This window comes from Capricornis sumatraensis, chromosome 17, assembly GCF_032405125.1.
Source record: "Capricornis sumatraensis isolate serow.1 chromosome 17, serow.2, whole genome shotgun sequence".
NCBI lineage: Eukaryota > Metazoa > Chordata > Mammalia > Artiodactyla > Bovidae > Capricornis > Capricornis sumatraensis.
Genome location: NC_091085.1, coordinates 24365672 through 24387721, shown reverse-complemented (window position 1 = coordinate 24387721; position 22050 = coordinate 24365672). Strand labels below are relative to the sequence as shown.

Genomic DNA, 22050 nt, shown 5'->3' with positions numbered 1-22050 from the left:
CAAAATAATCAGAAAAAAAGACAACTGGATGGTTATGCTGTACACCTGAAACTAACAGTTACTGTTAAACTATACTTCAACTAAAAAAAATAAATAATGAATTTTTTAAAAACCTCCCTACAAGCCTCCTTATACACACACAAACAAAAAATTCTCCCTAAAGGTAGAGGCTTCCAACCTAGAAACTGTGTTCCAAGGAACTTCCACAGATAACCCAAATGGGCTGCTCAGAGAAGAACAGGGAAGTGGGCAGAGAAAGTCAAGCTGAAGCTGAAGCCGTCTCAGTTCTCCAACCAAGCAGCCTTGCTTGCATTTTATCAGGGCTTTCCTTCTGATTTAACTTAAAAAAGGAAGCTTTGTCTCTCAAAACAAGTTTAAAAACTGAAATTATGAAGAGCTCACAATGAGCCATACTGAAGAGTAGTAGGAAGGATGAAGAGGGATTTTCAGAATTGCAGTGGGCAGGGAGCATATGCCTGGCACTGAAGAGCCACTGCTATGAAGGGGAGCTCCTCGGTGCTGGGCGGGAGCACGCAGAGGTGGGTGAGAACCACCGCTGTGACATAGCTGCAGGTTATGATTCTTACAGACAGACAAACCCTGGATGCAAGCACTTAACTACAAATCTAGTTAGATAGAATTTATGCAAGTATAAGGTTTATGTACACACACACATATACATATATACAAATATGTACATATAAAAACACACACATATCTATGTACATATTATATAATTAAATAGGTGCTTTTATGTTAAATATGTGTATATATACACATGGGCTTCCCCGATGGCACAGTGTTTTAAGAATCCACCTGCCAAGACAGGAGACTCGGCTTTGATCTCTGGATCCAGAAGATCCCCTGGAGTAGGAAATGGCAACCCACTCCAGTATTCTTGCCTGGAGAATCCCATGGACAGAGGAGCCTGGCAGGCTACAGTCCATGAGGTTGCAAAGAGTTGGACACGACTGAGGCGACTCAGCACACGTGCATATGTGCAGACACACACATATGGAATGAGAGGGTAAATTAATGTGTACTTCACTGATTAGAGATTAGACCCCTGGGTTGAAGTGGGGGTTACATATTTGAAATAGCCCTGAGGCACGATGGAAGGCTGAGGGCAGCCCTGGGGCTCCCCACTCTGGAGGCGTGCTCCCGCTCCAGCCCCGCCGTACCTGACAGCAGCAGCCAGAGCTCCCCACGCATGCTCTCGGGGACGCCCTTCAGCACCAGCTCCCGGGTCTTTTCTGTGCGGTACATGCAGATCCCTTGCCCGTACTCCGCAAAGTGAATCTTCCAGGCCTGCTCTTTCAAAAACTCTTTGGCCTGAAAGGGATGAGGTAGCATCATTACACCCAAAGTACTTCGAGATTGGTAAGAACAAGTTTGACGGAAAGTCAGAACATTTTCCCTGGAGAATGGAGCTGGTAAGTTTTGGACAGAATTCATGAGAACAAAGAACTCAGATTTTCTGAAGACCTTCTGTGACCTGACCCATATATCAGAGCCTGTGGATCTGCCATGAAACCTTCTGGCCCAGAGTCAGAATGCCACTTACCTGAGATGGTCAGGAGCATGCAAATGTTACTTACGGCTTTATATCTACTCCTCCAAGTGAAACAGACTGGATGTTGTTAAATGCGGCCTGAGACATTACGTTCTTACTTGTTGGCTACTTAAACAACAGTTAAAAAACAAAACTAAAAAAATGTCACCTGCATATAGAAGTATATGACCCATCTGCTTTCACAATGAAGCCACTCTGAAACCCGATGACATACAAATATGTCATTGTATGTTATATTTATATGTCCGTTGTATTTTTAAACAAAATATCCTTCACTTGTAGGAAACTGTCCAGTGACGTATTGATGAGTTTATTTTAAAAGATTTGTTAAAAACATTCCTGTTCTAATACAGAAAGTTCCTGGCAAGAGGAGGCGGCACTCACCAATTTCGGGTTGAACTCCTCGGGAGACCGCCGCCGATACATGGTCATCAGGGTCTGTGTGGCCGTGGGGACACTGTTGCCATTGAGGTTGAACTGGCGCTCGCCATCGGCATCGGAGCTGGTGCTCCTCTGGGGACTGGAGGAAACGAGGCTGCTGGGCCGAGAATACACCTGCCAACGCAGAGAGCAACACGAGGCGGGGATGGTTTCAGCTGCAGAACCGACTTCTTCCACATCCTCTCCTCCACCTTTTTGCGCTCAGTCGTGTCTGACTCTTGGAGACCCCATGGACTGTAGCCCACCAGGCTCCTCTGTCCACGGGATTCTCCAGGCGAGAATGCTGGAGTGGGCTGTCATTTTCCCGACTCAGGGACCAAACCCCACGTCTCCCGTGTCTCCTGCACTGGCAGGCGGGTTCTTTACCACCGAGCCACTTGACTGTCCTCTGGACAGACACAAATAGCTTCACCATGGTTCCCAAGAGGTGTCTTGCTAGGTGATGTAGCAGGAGGAAGTTGGCAAGCCAGCATTTTGGTGAGAATTAGATGGGATCATGGGTCACAGGGCTTCGATGTTCCCAACAGGTTTCCTCTGTATTTCACTTTTTGGCTGTGCCCCATAGCATGAAGGACCTTAAGTTTCCCAATCAGGGATCGAACCTGCATCCCGTTCATTGGAGGCATGGAGTCCTAACCACTGGATCACCAGGGAAATACCTCCTCCGTATTTTAGATTCATTTTTACAACAAGCTGGTTGGACACTTATCTCTCTGATTAGTATGCATGCAAAGCGTGGCGTGGTTGATTCAACTGCTGATGGGACCGCCTCCCTCGCCTTCTATCTAGTTTCTGGTGCCTCAAAAATGCCCACAGAAGCTTGGAGCAAGTAAACAGGAGCTCGCCAGCTTTACAACGAATTTTCGCTGCAAGTCGCTCTATCACTTGAGCTAATCACGCATCTTTCAGGGCCCAGTTTCCCTGGATGTGGATTCAGAGCCTAATTCAATAGGGACACAATTCGTATTGTATCCTAACAAAATCATCCTAATAATCTTGTATTTCAGGTTTGAGACTTTACTGAGTGATCTCTGTATAATTCTCAACAGAGTCACTTGCTATGTAATCAGGACAAATCACTTCATAACGCCTTCAACGGTGAAAGAAGAGGGTGAGATTAGATGTCCAATTCTACGATCTTTCTAAATACAAACCGTGAGGTTTAAATGAGATGTCTTCTCTGGACATCAGAGTAGTTGGTTCACCTCAGCACAGCTGCAAAGCTTCAAGATCAAACAAAACAGACCAGGAGGTGAACACTCCCCAGGGAAGAGAAATAGGATGAACCAACCCCACAGGTGCCTTCCACCGACCTCATCATCCGAACTGTTGTAGCTTCCTGCGAATTCTTTGTCTGAGTATATTTTGGAGGTTGTCTGCTGCAGGAAGTCAGAGATCCTCTGCACCAGAAAGTCTCTATCCTTCAAGTTGGCAAAGAGAAAGGTCATCCTGTTCCTGGTGCTGATGGACAGAGGGCTGGGGAGCACGCTGGAGCTGTCTGCCTTCTCTACAATCGTCACCTGAAAAGAAACAGGCCACCAAGAGCATTACTTCCCAGGGATCACCCGGCAGCAACCTCTGAGCACTGAAGATGCTGAGCACTGAAGGAAGAAGACCATGCTTTTCAATCTCGCCAGGAACCTCCATATTTTACTGAGGCAAGCTGAGATTCTTGAACGCTGTCCCAATAAAAGAAAACAGCTCAGAACAAATGAAACTGTGTTAGGTAGGCAGAACAGGGAAAAGGAGTCCAAAATGGTGGTGGCTAAAAAACAAGGAAGGTCAAAGGAAGGTCCGAGGACCAGAGTGAAGACTTTAGGAAGAACAAACAGCGCTGCTGGCTAAGCCCAATTTGCACAGGACAGGCCCAGGGGGAGGCGAAACGTATAAAAGGAGGAGCCAAAGCGCGCGCTCTCTCTCCTCCTCTCCTGCGTGCGTGCGCGTGCTCTCTCTCTCCCTCTCTCCCCCTCTCCCACGCGCTCCTCCACTCTCTTCCCTTCAAATCTTGGGGTTGGCATGCCCTCACGCTTTGAGGATGGATTCTCCTGCTATCTTCTAAATAAAATAGAGCTGTAACACTGATTTGCCTGAGAGCTATAACACGGTTTGTCCAAGACCCGAGAGCTGTGACGCGCCGAGGCCTTTAATGTCTGTCACTCCAAATCTTTGTTGTGACGAGACAAAGAACCGGGGAACATACACTCGTGTGACAACTGGAACGGGAATTATCTTGCTGGTAGTTATAAATTGAGAGTGAGTCCCCATCCCAGCCCCAGGAGACATCTGGAACATCCAGAGGCACTTCTGGTAGTCCCAAGTGGAAGGTACCACAGGCATCTCACAGGTGGAAGTCAAGGATGAAACTAAACATCCTGCAGGGCACAGGACCCAAGTCAGCCCACCCCCCAACACAGTAAGGCCCAAGATGTCAACAGCACCAAGGTTGAGAAACCTTGCTGTGAAGGAATTCTTTGACTTTCATTAAAATTTCATGGAACTTTAAGAGGGAGGACTCTTAGCTGGTGCTTCATCTGTAAGAGAAAGAAACAACCCACGATACTGGGTCCTTTTATTAGCTTAATGTGGACATGGCTTTTAAACCACTACCAATCCTTCAAACGTCTCGTTTAGACTCCAGGGCTTTGCATTCCTCACCTCTTACCACTTCAAAGTTTTAAAGGCTTGATTCTGAGCAGACATGACGTAAACAGCTTAACTGCAACCCTATCTGCACGGGCTGACTGGTGTGTATGTGTGTGTGTGTGTGTGTGTGTGTGCGTGTGTGCACTTGTGCGTACACTTGTGCGTACTAGTGTGTGTAGTAAAGTAAGTCAACCACATCAGGAGAAAAGTAGAAACAGGGGGCATGTGTTTCAGCTTTGAAATGATGGCATACATTTGCTGGTTTATAAAAGGATTTTCATCAACTGGAAACTAAGATAAATGCATTACAACTCTTTTCTTTAGCACATTAGGAAGAAAAATCTCAAGACCAGCTCTAGATAAATGGTTTATTTGCAGCAGCGATGATTGTGTACTTAAGAGTTTAGTTTCTTTCCCGTCTTCATTTCCACAGGTAAGCAGTCTAGACAGGTTCAACTTCAACCTCTTCATCAGCATTTTCATGTGAAAGACATTTCCTCAGGGCAGAACTTAAAAAACCTCTCTCCCTTTCAAGGCTAAGTAACCTATTGGAATTGCCTAAAAAGTTGCATGGTCACAGGTGCAAAACAGGTATTACTGGGGTCCATAAAGGGAAAAACTGCAGGACCCGAGTTCTGTTCTCAGCTTTTATAAACATGTACAAGCTAGATATATATTCATACATTTTAAAAGGAATATTCTGAGATACCTAGAGTTGTACCTAAGAGCTTTTCCCTCCAATGCTAAAGAAGCTAGAGAAATTGGCAGGGAGAGGGGGAAACCAACTTCTTTACCGTAAAAAGGATTTCCCCATGATACTTCAGACACATATTAAAGAATGCTTATTTTAAAAGACTGAAAAAAACTCCTTTTCTCCCAACAGATTGTTTCTGATTCTTTTAGTCACCAGGCATCTGCAATTAATGACGGATGCCAAGAGGATGAAAGGGTTCAAGTTCTGCACCTAAAACACAGATTCTATGTGCTCGTGAGGAAATCAAGCATGAAGTCCAGTATCTAGCAGGATCATGAAGCAACAGCAAGAAAGCGCCTACAGAAACCCTAGAAAGCTTCCCACAGGTTAGCATGTATTTTTCACTGACAAATGAGTTCTAGCAGAATTCCAGCCCTGAAACTCTGTGCCTCCAGGAAGGGGTAATAGCTCCACGGGAATGTTCTACACAATAATGAGACACATTTTCATCACCAACTACAATTGTAAGATAGCTTGAATTTAATGAAATCTTGGTGTTTCATATGGAACATTTTACAAGGTAATTTATAACTGAAAAAAAGAAGAGAGACTGCATCTAGGAATCCTAATGAGGACTCTCATCACTATCCTCTTGCTGCGAGTTCAGACTTTTCTTTAAAATCTACAGCAACATGATTCTGTGTAAACATTTAACATGTGTCGATTTACTCTACCTTAAGTCTGCATGCAGAATGTATATTAACAATCTCCAGTCAATATTTTCACTTATTTATAAAAAATTAAATTCAACAGCAATCCTGAATCTACAGAATTCTAAAAGGAGCTGTTCCAAGGAGGGATGCAAGGCTCCTTGAGGCTCCTACTGATCGATCAGCTTAACTGAGTTCATGGAGAGATCACTGCTCAAACAGACCCTGACGGAAGGTGGGAGCCCTGCCCTAGTGCATTTTTGTCATTATATAATCTAAAGTAGGAATAAACACAAGTCCTTTGCTTCTTCCATTAGTTGAGGTTTAGGATTTACCATTAATATACCTCAGTGATTCACTGGGGTAAAGAAAGGGCACTGCCATCTCATTGGGGGTTTCTTTCAAGCCGTACCCTCCAACCACAACACACTTTACTTCTAAATGCCACCTATACTATCCTCCCCCTTCTGACTTATCCTGAAATGTGCCTGAATTATCTCTGCCCTACTACTTGTTAGGGAAAACTAGGAAGCACAAGATGGGTTGAGGGTACTAACCATCAATCTCCTAACTCCGCCAAGCTCACGTGATCCTATTGTAGATCACACTGAAATGTACACAGAGCCCCTGAACTGAACCTGGAGGAGGGGAACAGGAGAGCAGATGCGGGATGGCAGCCTCCAGCCCCTCTGTTCCTCAGTTACCTTTGGATAAACAAAGTGATGACTCACTCAGATTTAGAAATGATACACTCAGTATATTCTTAATGTCAGGATGGGTTTCCCTCGTGGGTCCAGGTCACTCTGCTTTATTTTGTTCAGGTAGTACCTGATGAAGGACATTTTTAATAGCAGACTTTAATAGCATACTATGAATGGTGATAGATGTTAACTGGACTTATCATAGTGATCATCATATAATATATACAAATATCAAATCACTACTATGTTAACCTGAAACTAGTACATGATGTCAATTACCACACACACACACACACAGGCACACACACAGAGTCTAGTAACTCCCTAAGATAAAGAGGGCAAGTTTGCTGGAAAAAGCCATGAGATGCATTTCAGAGCCACCTGTAAGTACCGATCAACCATCCATCTCAGAATTCACCCCCAATAATTCTAGTCTCCAAATGCGTTATAATACCAATGAGCTCACCCTATAAGAAAGAAAACTAGATCTTTCCATTGCCTAACACTTTGTATTCGTTTTAATCCACCAATTATCAGACACGACTGAAGTGACTTAGCAGCAGTAGCAGCAAACGTCTAGGAATTTATAATTTAAGGAAAATTATACATATGATTGGGAGGAAACAAACAAAAAAAATAATGCAAAGGTCCAACCAAAGGTAACCTAATTAAGAAGAAATAAATTATACATATCCAGTAATGGAATAACATGCAGTCATTAAAAGTTATACAAGAATATTTTATGATATGGAAATAAGTTTAGTGTACCCTCACTGTTAAGAGAAATAGGCAAAAAATAAAATTCATTATTTCTTAAACCTAAATAATATAAACGACATAAACACAGCAATGCATAGAAAGCCTGAACAACTACATAGCAGGATGTTCACAGTGGTCATTTTTGAATGGTGGGACTAGGGATGAGTTTTGTTTTCTTTCTATTTGTCTGTATTTTAATAATTTTCTGTGATAATGATGCAAACAAGAAAAAATAAAACAAGAAAATTTGCTAACATAAATGATTATTTTTTAAAAAAGAAAAAAGTAAGGCAAAGAGAAACTTGAATCCTTTAGCACAGGAAATCTTAACAAAGGCTCAACCTTGATTAAATAGCCAAAGCTTCTAAGCATCTTAATTTCTAGGAAAGGACCAAAGTAGGTTGAAAGCAGCCAGGTTAGAAACTGCGGATCTGCCAGCCCTGGACATCCTAACCTGGAATTTCTTCTCAACCCCCAACAGCAAGGCTTCTCCACAAGTACCAGAACAACCTATCACTGTGAAGACACAAGAGAGCCCACTGCCAACCCAGGTACAATAATAATATTCTTCATTCCATTGTCCATGGGCCTCAGCCTGGAATCTTATTAAAGTACAGACTCCAAAATTTGCAGAGATTACACCACGGCGGCCGGTGGTCCCAGTGATTCTAACAGAGGGAACCAGCAAACTAGACAGATCTTGACTTTCTGACTCACAACCTAGACTACTCCCTAAAGATCCAGATGCTCAGGCTGTGGGCCAGGAGTAGTAACTACACGTTCTAGTTTCTCTATTTGATGTTTTCACATCTCGGGGCCTTGCTGACCCAGAGTTAACCAACTCCTGGAGAGAGTAAAGGACTCACCTGCGAGAAGGCCTTTCACAAGCAAACCAACCAGTCCAAACCCCAAGGACCTCCTTCACCTCCTCTCACACTCAGGGCCCCTATTCATCTTGCCCTCGTCACCCCAGGGCCAGGAACCAGGCAATTAGGGACAGGGCCTCTGCCCTAGAGCCTGCTGGAATTTTTCAACTTGCCAATCCCAAGCCTGCTTATCCTGTCTCACCTGTTTCTTCCCAAGGCATCACAATCAAGACTCAGTCCATATCCCTCCCTGCTCCTCGGTCTGCTGACCCACCTGGTGCTTGCCCCCTGCTGACCCACCTGGTGCTTGCCCCCTGCGGGCCCTCTGGCATGGCGTGCGCCCCCAGATGGGATCCATGAGTATAACAAGCGTCTTTTCAATGACAGTCATTTCCTGCTCTGTTGATCTCACCTTACCCGAACACCTTCTCCTTTCTGCTTCTGGAAGGAGAAACCTCGCAGGCCCCATGGTCATTCGGAGCAATGACAACACATAAAAGAGGGGCAGATGGCACCAAAGAATTAGGAACGCTCACCCATGGTTAAAAGCCAACTCAGTGATGGTAAGATACCCAGAAAAGGATTACCAATAAAACTCTTAAAACACCCATTGCCACCTTCCACGTACCTCTCGCAGTGGGATAATGAGGCTACACAGGTTCTCCTCCTTGCTGGTGAAGCAGATATAGTTCGTGGACACAAACATCTGCCCCAAAATGTGCATTTTGTTGAATGGAGTCCAGAGGGTGCAGTCTGTGTGGCCATCTAATTTTTCATCTTTGGGCAGCCGGAAGAGTGCACGGTACCTCTCACTCTTGGCCCTGGCGTCCAGATCACTGGAAAACAACAGTAATAACTCTCCCCACAAGAGAAAAGTTTGAGTACCTCTCAATGATGCGGCAACAGAGATTTCCCGGCCCATCTTTCCCTTCCACCTTGTCAGACTTATTTCTATCTTCTTGGCTTTCTGCTGGAGTTAATGCCAATGATGACCCAAAAGCATAATGAAATCATTTTAATATATTTAGGTCCCCTGTGTAGTCATTTTACAATCAGTATCTGTAAATGTCAAAGAATCTTAGGAAAACAAGGCCTAGACAGGAAATAATTCCCTTTCTAAAAGAATACAGTAATTTCTGAAGAGATGATGACATTTATACTCATCCACAGCCACTCTCGGGGCCTTATCTTTTAAGAATGACCTAATGAGGATGCACATAAGCCGCATGAACCTGCAGGCTGTCGGTGGTCACCTTGAATAAACAACAAAACTGCCTGAAACACAGGAACAGCCCACCTCCTGGACAACCAGAGGGTCTAAGCCCAGCTGGGTCCTCCAGTGACCATGAGCTTTTCTCTGATGGGTTCCTTCTTCCTGTTCATCATTTACACATCTTTGCTCAAGCTTTTAGGCCACTTCAACCCCTGATGATCCAGTTTCTGGCTTCACAAGGCAAAGACAGGCCCTCCAATTCCCTCCCTTCTATCTCTAAAACTACCTCCATCCTCACCTCCTCCTTCTTCTTTTGCCTGTTTTGAAGGGAGAGGTTATCAGCACACACAAGCATCTTCTGCATGCTGTGAGATCCTTTTTTTTTTTTTTTTGGTTGCTTTGCTTGGTATGTGGGATCTTAATTCCCCGACCAGGGATTGAACCCGAGTCCCCTGCATGGGAAGCACAGAGTCCTAACCACTGGACCACCAGGGAAGTCCAAGATGCCACTTTTGAAATTACTCATTTTCTTCTGGCTTTATCTCCATGCTCCCTTCTGTCTTTGTGCTTCCCTCATCAACAAACTCTTCCCACCTGCCTACTTCATACTACCTTCTGTTCAAATGTTTTCATTCCAAAACAGAGCAAACCCCCTATTTTACCATTGAATTTCTCGACAAAGCAGTCTGTACTGACCTACCTTGCCTTGCCTTTCACGTGCGTTCAACCCCCCACAGTAACCCATCTTCTTATCACTCTATCAAAACACGTCTCAAATCACCAAAGGCGTTTTCATTACAGTGACCTCTTGTCAGGTTTCAACGACCAGCTGTACAGCAACAATGGCCAATTCCATTTATCCCACTGAACTGACGTCTAGTTAGATGCCCTGCAGGCAACTCAACTCAACATGATCAAAATTGAATCCTCATATCCTTTGGACACGCTCTCCCTTCCCTCGTCCCCATCTCAGTTAGGGGTGATTCCATGCATACCATCACACATTAGAACGTCAGCTTTCCCCTTGCCTTCTCTCTAGCCTTCACTCTCACATCCAGACTTCCGGGCTTCTCTGCAGCATAGCCTCATCCCATGCCCAGCCACCTTCCATAAATGTTGATGAGCTTACTTTCCTCTGTGCTTTTCCCTAGTGTTTCCCTTACCATATTGTCCCTCTGCCTGAAATAATATGTCTAAAGTAATACTCATCCTACTGACTGAGTAATTTTGAGAGCCCCACTCTGAGCAGCTCCATGGAGAGGTCCTTCTCTGCCCATCTCCCTGTCTGTGTACTCAAGGTGCTCTGCTCTGAGCACCAAAATAATAGGTCCCAACCTATAGTGCTGGGGCTGGTCATGTCTACCTCACTTGCTCAACAGTGAGTGCTTTAGGCAGTCTTTCTCAGTTTTGTATCTATACCCAGAAAAGTGTTCTGAACCCTTGAAGCTGTTCAGAAAAGGTTAACTTTCATAAATGAACAGATGGGTTCTTGTTTCTAAAGTCTGTAAGACTTCAGGTCTCTGTCACCTACCGTTTTAGGGCAGACACTTTCTTAGGAGATTTCTTTTTCAGTTTGGGCAGGGATCGATCTTGTTCAAAGCCCTCATTGTCTAAGAGCTGCCTCATGGCGATGTTGGCGAGCTGCTCCATTAACTTGAAGGTCTCATTGATGTTGAGGAATACGGAGAAGAAATGCTCGCTAGACCTCGTGCTCACTTTGATCACATCAGGTAGAAGCAGCGTGGCGTTCTTCTCGAGCTGAGTGATGTCCACCCACCGGATGACCAGCTTGGCTGAGCACAGAGAACGATATGTGGCTCCTTAAAATCCTTTCAAGATACTGGAAATCTCACAACACCACCCTCCAATTTCACAGAACTCCTATGAGCTTATGTGCTTTTATTTATTAATATTCTGCTTGATAGTTTCAAAAGACAAATCTAGACCACAAAAATTCCGAGTTACGATTATTATGGATTTAAGTCCCTGTCTACTCAATGAATTATACCTTTGGTCAATTTTTATTATCTCACAATCAAGTAGTTTACAGCAACGGAGCCAAAAATGATTGAATTCAACTGTTAAGTCATCACAAATCAGTTACAACTGCAGATTTACTAGTGTTGATGTTTAGATATGGTTTACATTCAGGACAGGCAAAAACCTCAGTAGCCTTTCAAAAGCTTACCTCTGAAATTCTAGGGGACTCACCTTCCCTTCCCATCAGAAAAGAATAAAAGCACAGGTGATTAATACTGAGGTACATCCAACCCTGTCGGGGGACCTTCCCCTTCCAGTAGCTGCAGGAGTAATAGTTGACGAGTTTCTCTTCCTCGGGCATTCCAAACAGCCGATGGAACTTCACAATGGCTTCCTTGAACTTCTCTGTGTCATCATCTTCCTTCACGTCGTTGATTTTGTTATACTCTGCAATGATGCCCTAAGAAGGGGTAAAGCACAAACGCAAAACTCGTATCACTGTCACTAGAACTGTTTCTTTTCCGTGTGTTGTACATACTGGCAAGGGAAAAAATTTTCTTCTAAGGGACACTTAAAAAAATTGAATTATTTTCAAAGCCAACTCCCCAAACCAAAGCCACGTAACAAGCAGCATTTCTGTCCTAAAAGATTTCTGAAGAGCAACATAGATCAATGTAGAGCAAAGAAAGACAAAAACACATGTCATTAACTGATTATTGGCCACAGACCCACCGTCTCTCGGCCATGAAAAATACCAGGAACCTGGATAAAAGGAACAAGCCACCATATGAACAGAAAAGAGGTGAATATTGGAGTGGAAATTATATAAGCACACCATTTTTGGTCAGTTGCACAGGAAATAAGATCTCTGCAAGACAAGTAACTGGCTTAACCTACTGCTTAATCATTTTAGCAGCTTAAGGGGCTGTTTGTTACCCAGTTCCTCCATAATTCAATGAAAAATGGCTTCTACATATGTCTCCTGAGGGAAAATGTTCCTTGATATTCCACCTTTGACTTTGTAATCACCAAATCCCTCTTACCTCATCTCCATTTCCTCTGTTCACAAGGTACGGTGAGATAAACATGAGCTCTGGAGCATGAATGTCTGGGGTTTTGATCCCAAAGCTGTCACTGCAGTTCCCTGTGAATTTGGGCAGCCTCATACCTAGAATTCCTGCCTTTGGGCTTTCAGTGAATTCTGGATGCTCCCTATAAATACATCTTCCCAAATCTTATAACTACAAAATTCTTATTATCAAAATTCGGTTTCCCTACAATCCCCATGCAAAATCCAATATTCTAGACCATACACATTTTTGATCCAACCAACACTGCAACACTTGTTCCCACTGCACTGCACTTGACAAGATCCAAAGCACAGTCCGGGCCTGGATACGTCATCTGTATGCTTTTCACCTTCTTGCCTGCGGCCCCGTCATTCATTCTGAGGGCATAAAATCTAGAGTAAGACTGCTGTCTGTTTCACTAATTCTGTGTGTACTTAGTCATGTCGATCTCTTTGTGACTCCATGGACTATAGCTTGCCAGGCTCCCCTGTCCACAGAATTTTCCAGGCAAGAATATTACAGTGGGTTGCCATTTCCTCCTCCAGGGGATCTTCCCTACCCAGGGATCAAACCCCCGCCTCTCGAGTCTCCTGCATTGGCAGGCAGATTCTTCACCACTGTATCACCCATCACTAATCCTACCTAATCTCAAAATCCAGTCCAATTCCCAGCTCTTTACAGACGCTTCTCCCAAGTATAACTCTTCTTCCTCACATTAAGTACTGCTGATCCTCTGTGCCTGATGTGTGAAATTTTTTAATACAGATGATGTCCTGAATTTTATTTTCATTGCCAGACTGTCCACTCCAGTTGCCAGCAGCTGTGATACTAAGGAGTGATGGCAGGAGGGAAGGGGGAGAGGGCTTTGTCTTCCATCCTCTCCATCACCATTCAATTCTAGTGGAAAACAAACATGTAAACCACAATCAAAACAGCAAACACAGCCCTGGGGAGGTCTTCAGCCTCTTGCCACCTCTTAGTCCCTTTGCATAGTCCAGCAATTACCGGAGTGGCTTCCCAATGGGCATGCCATCAGGAGTGTTTCTACACTGTGATATATTCTGTACAGCTATTTTCTGAAACAGAGATTTGACAACAGCATCTCCACCATGAAAATGTCCACAGTCTATCAGTGTAAGAGGGGAAAAATCCAATCTTCATCTTGTGACAAAGAACCCCTTCCTGATCTGCCCAAATCCACCTTTCCAGGTTCAGTGTAAATATCACATTTTCTACGAAACTAACCAAGTCTGGCATAAGCACCAGCATTCTCGTCTTTATGTTCTCTTAATTTCTATGTTGGCTGAAAGTATTTTGTGTATATGTCCCCCAACCACTAAATATGCTTTTCAAACACAATGTCTCAAAAAGTTTTTACTGGCAGCAGCTAGCACCTAAGAGATATTTAATTTAAAAAAATTTATTAAAGAGTATATGTTGGGACTTCCCTGGTGGTTCAGTGTCGATGCAGGGGACACCAGTTCGATCCATGGTCCGACATGCCGAGGGGCAACTAAGCCTGTAAACCACAACTAATGAAGCCCGCATAACCCAGAGCCCATGCCCGGCAACCAGAGAAGCCAGCGCAACGAGAAGCCCTCGCACCACAACAAAAAGTAGCCCCTTCTTGCCTCTAGAGAAAGCCCGCACACAGCAATGAAGACCCAGTGCAACCAAAACTAAATAAATAAATAAGATTTTTTAAAAAAGCGTACATGCTGTCTTTCCAAATAAACATGTATCTTAAGGGGCCCTATCTTAGTTTTCATTGTGACCTCCAGAGTCACAGATTTCTAAGTCTAAAATTGCTTAAGAGTTAGCAAAATCAATTTGGAAGACTAAGTACCAAGTTGCCGACTCCTATTCTTCTCTTTCATGGGAGGGCTGAATGGCGTCAGAAGTAGCAATGCATTTCCCTCAGAGGCTCTTAAGGGAAGGCTGTTCCCTCTAGTTCCTTTTGGTACCACTCCACCAAGAGAAGAGAGAGGCTGCTTCGGGGGAAGCCAGGGGAGACACATTTTGGACCTGCTTTGGGGGTAAGCAGGCTCTGGTGGCGTGCTATTCCAAGGAACTGCAGACAACCAGCAGGGACCATGAGGGCCCTAGATGTCTGGGTGGGGAGGAGGAGAACCCAGTTCAGAGAGAAGCGGGATGAAAACACCTGTTACAACTGGCAGATATATCTGCAGCCTTTGTGACATGTCTTTTTTTTCAGTGGGAGTATAATTGCTTTACCAGGCTGTGTCAGTTTCTGCTGTACACCACCACCAGTCAGCTATGGGTATACATATATCCCCCTCCCTCTTGAGCCTCGCTTCCACCCTCCCATCCCACCCCTCTAGGCCATTGACAAATGAATGGGTAACGAAGATGTGCAATATATATATACACAAAGGAACATTACTCAGCCATAAAAAGAAACATATGGTCATTTGCTGTGATGTGGATGAATCTAGAGTCTGTTATACAGAGTGAAGTAAGTTAGAGGAGAAAAGTGAACATCATATATTAAGGCATATATATGGAATCTAGGGACTGCCCCGGTAGCTCAGCTGGTGAAGAATCTGCGGGCAATGCAGGGGACTCCAGTTTGATTTCTGGGTCAGGAAGATCCCCTGGAGAAGGGACAGGCTACCCATTCCAGTATTCTTGGGCTTCCCTGGTGGCTCAGACAGTAAAGACTGTGTCTGCAATGTGGGAGACCTGGGTTCGATCCCTGGGTTGGGAAGATCGCCTGGAGGAGGGCACGGCAATCCCCTCCAGTACTCTTGCCTGGAGAATGGACAGAGGAGCCTGGTGGGCTACAGTCCATGAGGTCGCAAAGAGTCAGACACAACTGAGCGACTAAGCGCAGCACAGCGCATGGAATCTAGAAAACTGGTACAGATGAACCTATTCGCAGGGCAGGGATGGAGACACGGGTGTAGAGATGGGACCTATATGACACTTCAGAGCTATCAATACCTTCACAGTAGGGGAACCAAAAACATGCAAGAAGGAGAATAGAAATGAATGAGTGAATAGGTGAAAGGGACAGAATGAGAACAACTAATACGAAGTTGCAGTTGGGTCCTTAGGCAATGCCAACGGCCAATCAACTCCGAGTGCGCATGGAGACCCTCAAGCCTAATGTCCGCTGTCCTGTAGCAAGGCTCTGCCCTGAAGTCAGAAGAATACTAGAAAAGAGCAATGTAGAACAAACCAAATGACACCCATATGTTTAGAGAGAAGGAACGTTAACTTCAAACTATACTATCCAAGGGGCTTCCCCGGTGACTCAGACAGTAAAGACTCTGCCTGCAATGCGGCAGACCCAGATTCAGTCCCTGGGGTTGGAAAGATTCTTTGGAGGAGGGAATGGCTACCAGCTCCAGTATTCTTGCCTGGAGAATTCCACGGACAGAGGAGCCTTTCGAGCTACAGTTCACGGGGTCACAAAGAGTCTGACATGAGTGAGAGACCAACACTTTCACTTTTTCATGCTATCAAAGAGCTAATAAGTACTACATACCTAGAAGGCTCGTTGAAATTTTTAAAAGAAAATTTCTTTAAATAGGAGAGGATTTATAAGGACATAGAGGTGAAAAACATCACTAAAACACATTAATATCAACAGACCAGGCCTCACCAACTAGTTTCAACAATAAGGATAATAATCCGTAAAGTTCCACTTTCAACTTTCCCAACTTCAAGAAAAAAAAGAGGGTTCACAATGCAGAACCTCTTCAGATTACTGTAACTTTAGCCAGGTGGACCAGATGATGGAACAAAGGGATGGAATGATCTCCTTCCTGTATGTTCTATGTTGTTCTTGCTGGTTAGTTACTCAGTCATGTCCGACTCTTTTGCGACACCATGGACTGTAGCCTTCCAGGCTCTTCTGTCCGTGGGATTTCCCTGACAAGAAAATTGGACTGGTTTGCCATGCCCTCCTCCAGGGGATTTTCTTGATCCTGGGATTGAACCTGCATGGGCAGGTGGATTTTTTACCACTGAGCCACCAGGGTATATATGTTCTATAGGTTCTTCATAATATGAAATAGGTCACCCCTGTTCTAGGCAACAGCTCCATGTAATTTTGTAAAATTGCTACAGTCCAAATATTCAGGACATCCAGTACAAAGAACATTGATAGGTAGTTCATAAAAAGGGGAACATTAACTTAGCAAACATGAAAAAATATTCAACTTCATAATCAAAGACAAAAATGAAAACAATAAGACACCAACTTTTACTTAAATTTGCAAAACTACTTAAACAATTATAATGCTGAAAGCAACCAACATTATAATCACACAGGGATTCTAACATACTGACAATATCTACTAACGTCCATTAAAAGCATTTAAACTTAACCCATTAACCAACATTTTGTAATCTGTCCTAAAGAGGAGAAAAACTATAAAAAAAGTTACATATGAACAGAAGAATTCATTGTATTGTTTGTACCTGACTCTCACTAGTCTAAAAGCTAGGGAGACTTATTTAAGCAGGAATAGTAAGGTCAATTATGGGATAATATTCAGTTATTATAATAACAGCTAAAGTTATACAACAATATAGTAGATATTGGAGAAAAAAGATATACTATAAAGTTATATGTATAGCCAGACTACTATTAGGATAAATAACCATACGAGAAATCTAAAAAGAAAAAAACAAAAGTTATCTATGGTGTTTGGATTGTGGTTGCCTCTGCAGTTAATTATAACATTTATAATTTTTAAAAGTGAATTAGGTCTCAAAACAAGTAAGTGTGTTGGCTCCCTTCATTACTGGACAATCTGTGAGTGCTTAAACCATCTATTTGCACATGAATGATTTTCACACATAATTGCATTAATAGCAATTCCTTCCTCATAATTGGTTTCAGGGGAATTAAACCTGACACTTTTGATGTAATGAAAGGGTAAAAAGAATGGCTATTTGACCCATAATTTGCTCCTGCTTTATTTCTCTTATTACTTTTTAAAAAATTTTATTTTACAATACTGTCTTGGTTTTGCCATACATCAACTTGAATCCGCCACGGGTGTACATGAGTTCCCAATCCTGCACACCCCTCCTACCTCCCTCCCCATACCATCTCTTATTACTTTTAAGCTTCAGTTTCTTCCTACCACTTCTGATTTGTGCCTATTTCCCAAAGACAGTAACACTTGAGGGAGGACAATGAAAAGCTATGACAAATCTAGACAGTACGTTAAAAAGCAGAGACATCACTTTGCCTACAAAGGTCTGCACAGTCAAACCTATGGTTTCTGCAGTAGTCATGTACAGATGTGAGAGCTGGACCATAAGGAAGGCTGAGTGCCGAAGAATCGATGCTTTTGAATTGTGTTGGAGAAGACTCTTGAGAGTCCTTTGGACTGCAAGGAGATCAAATCAGTCAATCCTAAAGGAAATCAACCCTGAATATTCTCTGGAAGGACTGATGCTGTAGCCAAAGCTCCAATACTTTGGACGCCTGATGGAAAGAGCTGACTCATCAGAAAAAACCCTGATGCTGGGAAGGACTCAAGGCAGGAGGAGAAGGGGATGACAGAGGATGAGATGGTTGGATGGCATCACTGACTTGATGGACATGAGTTTGAGCAAACTCTGGGGGATAGTGAAAGACAGGGAAGCCTGGCGTACTGCAGTCCATGGGGTTGCAAAGAGCTGGACACGACTGCAAGACTGAACAACGACGACAAAAAGGTAACTGAGAGCCTCAGCAGTGACTCCTGGAAGGAGAAGACCCCTCCTGTCTCTGTTTCCCCACCAACCACTGCCCCCTTTCACCCAGCCCCTCTATGGAGTCCTCAGACTCCCCCACTTATATTACTTCCCAGAAATTCAGACACACGACTCAAACCAAAGGAAGATTTACCAAGTCTGCTTGGTTTTATCAATAAGTTCAGTTCAGTCACTCAGTCGTGTCCGACTCTTTGTGACCCCATGGACTGCAGCATCCTAGGCCCCCCTGTCCATCACCAAGTCCCAGAGTTCACCCAAACCCATGTCCATTGAGTCGGTGATGCCATCCAACCATCTCATCCTCTGTTGTCCCCTTCTCCTCCTGCTTTCAATCTTTCCCAGCATCAGGGTGTTTTCAAATAAGTCAGCTTTTCGCATCAGGTGGCCAAAGTACTGGAGTTTTCAGCTTCAACATCAGTCCCTCCAATGAACACCCAGGACTGATCTCCTTCAGGATGGACTGGTTGGATCTCCTTGCAGTCCAAGGGATTCTCAAGAGTCTTCTCCAACACCACAGTTCAAAAGCATCAATTCTTCGGTGCTCAGCTTTCTTTATAGTCCAAGCTTTCCGTTATTCAATAATATATATTTTTTAAATTTGGGAGCCACCATCTTTTCTAAGCTTACTGATGCTTTTCAATGTTTCCCACAAATAATAAATTTAAATGTGGTCAACTGTTAATAACAGAAGCATGTAAGTAAAGGATCTCCAGGTGTTTTATATAATTCTTATTTTTGCAACTTTTCTGTAAGTTTGAAATTCTTTCTAGTGAAAAGCTGTTGTTTTAAATTCCCCTAACTTAAGAAATACTGAATCACTGTGTTGTGTACCTAGAATTAACACAGTGCAGCAAGTTAGTCATATGTTAATAAAAATAAATAAATAAAATAAATAAAACACTACCTGTATTTTTCCTCTCACAAATGTGGTGATATCATTCTCATTTTCAAAGATGGAAAGTGTCTGCAGCAGATTCTGCTCCAGCCATTCCCAGTGTTCAGTGATTTCTTTTCTGGAACCACCTGCACAAACATAAAATGGTAATAATGAACGTCAGCATGTAAATGATACTTTCAAACCAGGCTCACCCCATCCCTATGTACTGCCATCAGCTCTGCCTTCTAATACTTTTTCTCTGTCAGAGGAAATCACACAGAAGACGATGAAAGATGTATTAAAAATCCAAGAGTAAGTATAGTGTATGGTCACGTCTGACCAGGTGAGTCCAGAAACTTTGGGGACAGTCTTTTAGGGTGGGAAGGCAACAACATTTCTTCCATTCACTTTTCTGCGTTGGGAACTTATCCCTATCCTCTTTTCTCCCTCTGGGAATCTGCACTTTTCAGGGGAAGGCAGATCTTGTCAGGAGACTAGGTTACAATTGTTAAGTTGCAACAATACGAGGCCTTCGGTATGCCCCTGGAGATCTGATGTAACCACCTCCTATAATGGGCAAAAAATGATCCTCCCTCCCTTCAATTATGAATGAGATGTGAAAATGGACTATCACTAGGGAATAGCAGCCCTGTCCTCACCAGCGCCGTTGCTCTGAATTGTAATGGGATGAGGTCATCCTCACAGCCTCCATCCAAGTCAGAAACCAGAAGCGAGAGTCATCTCGCCGGCCAACCTGCAAACTGAATCAACCCAAGCCTGGGAGAGTAGATAACAGGTACCCTGCTCTCTGCCCACAGCGGCAGGGTAAAACAGGGATGCCAAGCCAATGTCCTTGTCGAGACACTAGAACAAATTCCCTTTTTTTGTTTTTTTCTTGCCCTGCAATTGTTAATGACCTTGCAAAACAGTTTGTTAGAAGCCATCCCTAGTTTATAAATTGTATGTACCATTCATTCCAGAATTAAAGAAAGATTTTGCAACTCTACTGATTGATTCCTTCAGATGTCTCCTTAAGATTTCCAAGTTATCTTTTAATTGATTTCTTAAAAACAGCTTCTCTCTGTTCTTTGTCACCAGTAACTGTATATATCTCAGAATCTCACTCTGATAACTGACTGGGAAAAGGAGATAGAAATGTGTCCTGTGATACTCAGAACTGTGAGGAACAGGACTAAAATCTCTTGGGGAATAAGAGGCACGTTTGGAGAGGGAAATGGCAACTCACTCCAGTATTCTTGCCTGGAGAATTCCACGGACAGAGGAGCCTGGGGGGCTACCTACAGTCCATGGGGTAGCAGAGAGTTTGATATGACTGGGCGACAAACACTTTCACACTTGGACGGTTTTCAGATCCACTGGTCGAGGAAAGACAAAACCAAAACAAATCCACATTCATTTTCTTTCACTCTGAGCCGAAACACCAAAACTGCCCACATGGAATGGTTCTGTAAAGGATAAAGACTAAATCTCTGAGTTAGGAGGCAGTCCTATGGAAACGCAAATGAAGAGGCTGTCTGGAGCCCTTCACAGGACCTTTCCATGGCTCACTCTTTTGGGGTCACAGTCAACCACGTGGAAAAGCAATCGACGACTCTGCACTACGCTGTCATGGCAAGAGCTAGAGCTCATGAAACCTGGGTCCCCCTCCCTTTCTCCCAGCAGCCAACTGGGTGCCTATAGACAGTCTGCTTCATCTTTCTCTGTCTCAAACTCTTTACATGTAAAATGTAGACAAATTAAAAAAAATACTTTATTCATTTCAGAGAAATGTTATAGAAAATCACATGGAATAATGTCTATAGATACACTTTGTAAAGTAGAAAACACTGTCCAAGTGCAAAATACAATGCTCATTTGGAATATGTCGGGAATGAGTCATTCTGGAGTTAGCCAGAGAGTTTTAAAACATTTTAGACTTTAAAATTTTAAATAGGCATTGGAAAATTTTCTAAAATATACTGTGTCCTTCCTTGCCTGTAAACAGGTCACCACCATCCCCAGCTGCGGCTGGCTGGGCGATACAGACAGAGCCCAATCCAGAGTCAATGCTGGCCACGTGCCCTCCCCCCGCCGTCCCATCTGTGCCTGCTGGCAACTGTCAGATGTCCACACCTCAAGACACAGGCACTTCTGGGGACTCAGGGGATCAAAGAACTTCTGCAGACCCACTGGGTGCAGTTCCCAGCCTCTGATTTTGCCTCTCTCTGCCCCTGCCTATGTCGATAGTAGATGTGCCTTCCAGAGGCTGCTTTGCACACGTCCCTCGGCTGAGCCGGGACAGTCTGCTTGTGGACTGGTATACCGCCCTGCGCTGCCCTTTACCAGGTGGTCATACCAGGTACCTGACCTGAGAGTCGCTGTTAGGCTGTGGTGGCAACTGACCGCAAGTCAGCCTTCCTGTTCCCTGGTTATCCTGCACAGAACCCATCAGCTATAAGGCCCGGGGCAGCCCAGCTGTGCCTTCACCTTTGCACATACCGCCTGCACTTTTCATGTGCTTATTCCTCTAGGCCCACCCTACCACCCCCCAAAACACACACACACTCAGCCACGGTGGAAGCAGTATATGCATCAGCACACTCATTCAACAAACGTGCACTTCTGCCTCCAGTTTTCACGGGTACTACAGGAAGGTCTTCACGACTGACCCTCGGTTTTAAGCAGCCATCTGAGCACTTCTATATTGAAGTTCAGGTTTTCTATCCACATTGTTTTCCCTTCTATCACCTTCTTTGCTACTTTACAACCTCCTGCTCATCAGTC

General features: G+C 43.9%; 1 protein-coding gene and 1 non-coding gene across 2 annotated transcripts in view; both read right to left on the bottom strand.

The window, feature by feature from the left end:
* Nucleotides 1–22050, bottom strand: part of TBC1D9 (TBC1 domain family member 9) — a 115877-nt gene that overhangs the window by 31875 nt on the left and 61952 nt on the right. Inside the window, exons 3-9 of the mRNA XM_068989698.1 lie at nt 19294–19412; nt 11812–12040; nt 11132–11393; nt 9016–9223; nt 3328–3534; nt 1958–2128; nt 1182–1332 (exon numbers count right to left, since the gene is read on the bottom strand). Of these exons, the coding sequence (XP_068845799.1) occupies nt 1182–1332; nt 1958–2128; nt 3328–3534; nt 9016–9223; nt 11132–11393; nt 11812–12040; nt 19294–19412 (1347 nt within the window). The remainder of the gene's footprint in view (nt 1–1181; nt 1333–1957; nt 2129–3327; nt 3535–9015; nt 9224–11131; nt 11394–11811; nt 12041–19293; nt 19413–22050) is intronic.
* TRNAG-UCC (transfer RNA glycine (anticodon UCC)) lies at nt 10023–10095 on the bottom strand. The gene has a single exon. It is a non-coding gene; the product is annotated as a tRNA-Gly (tRNA).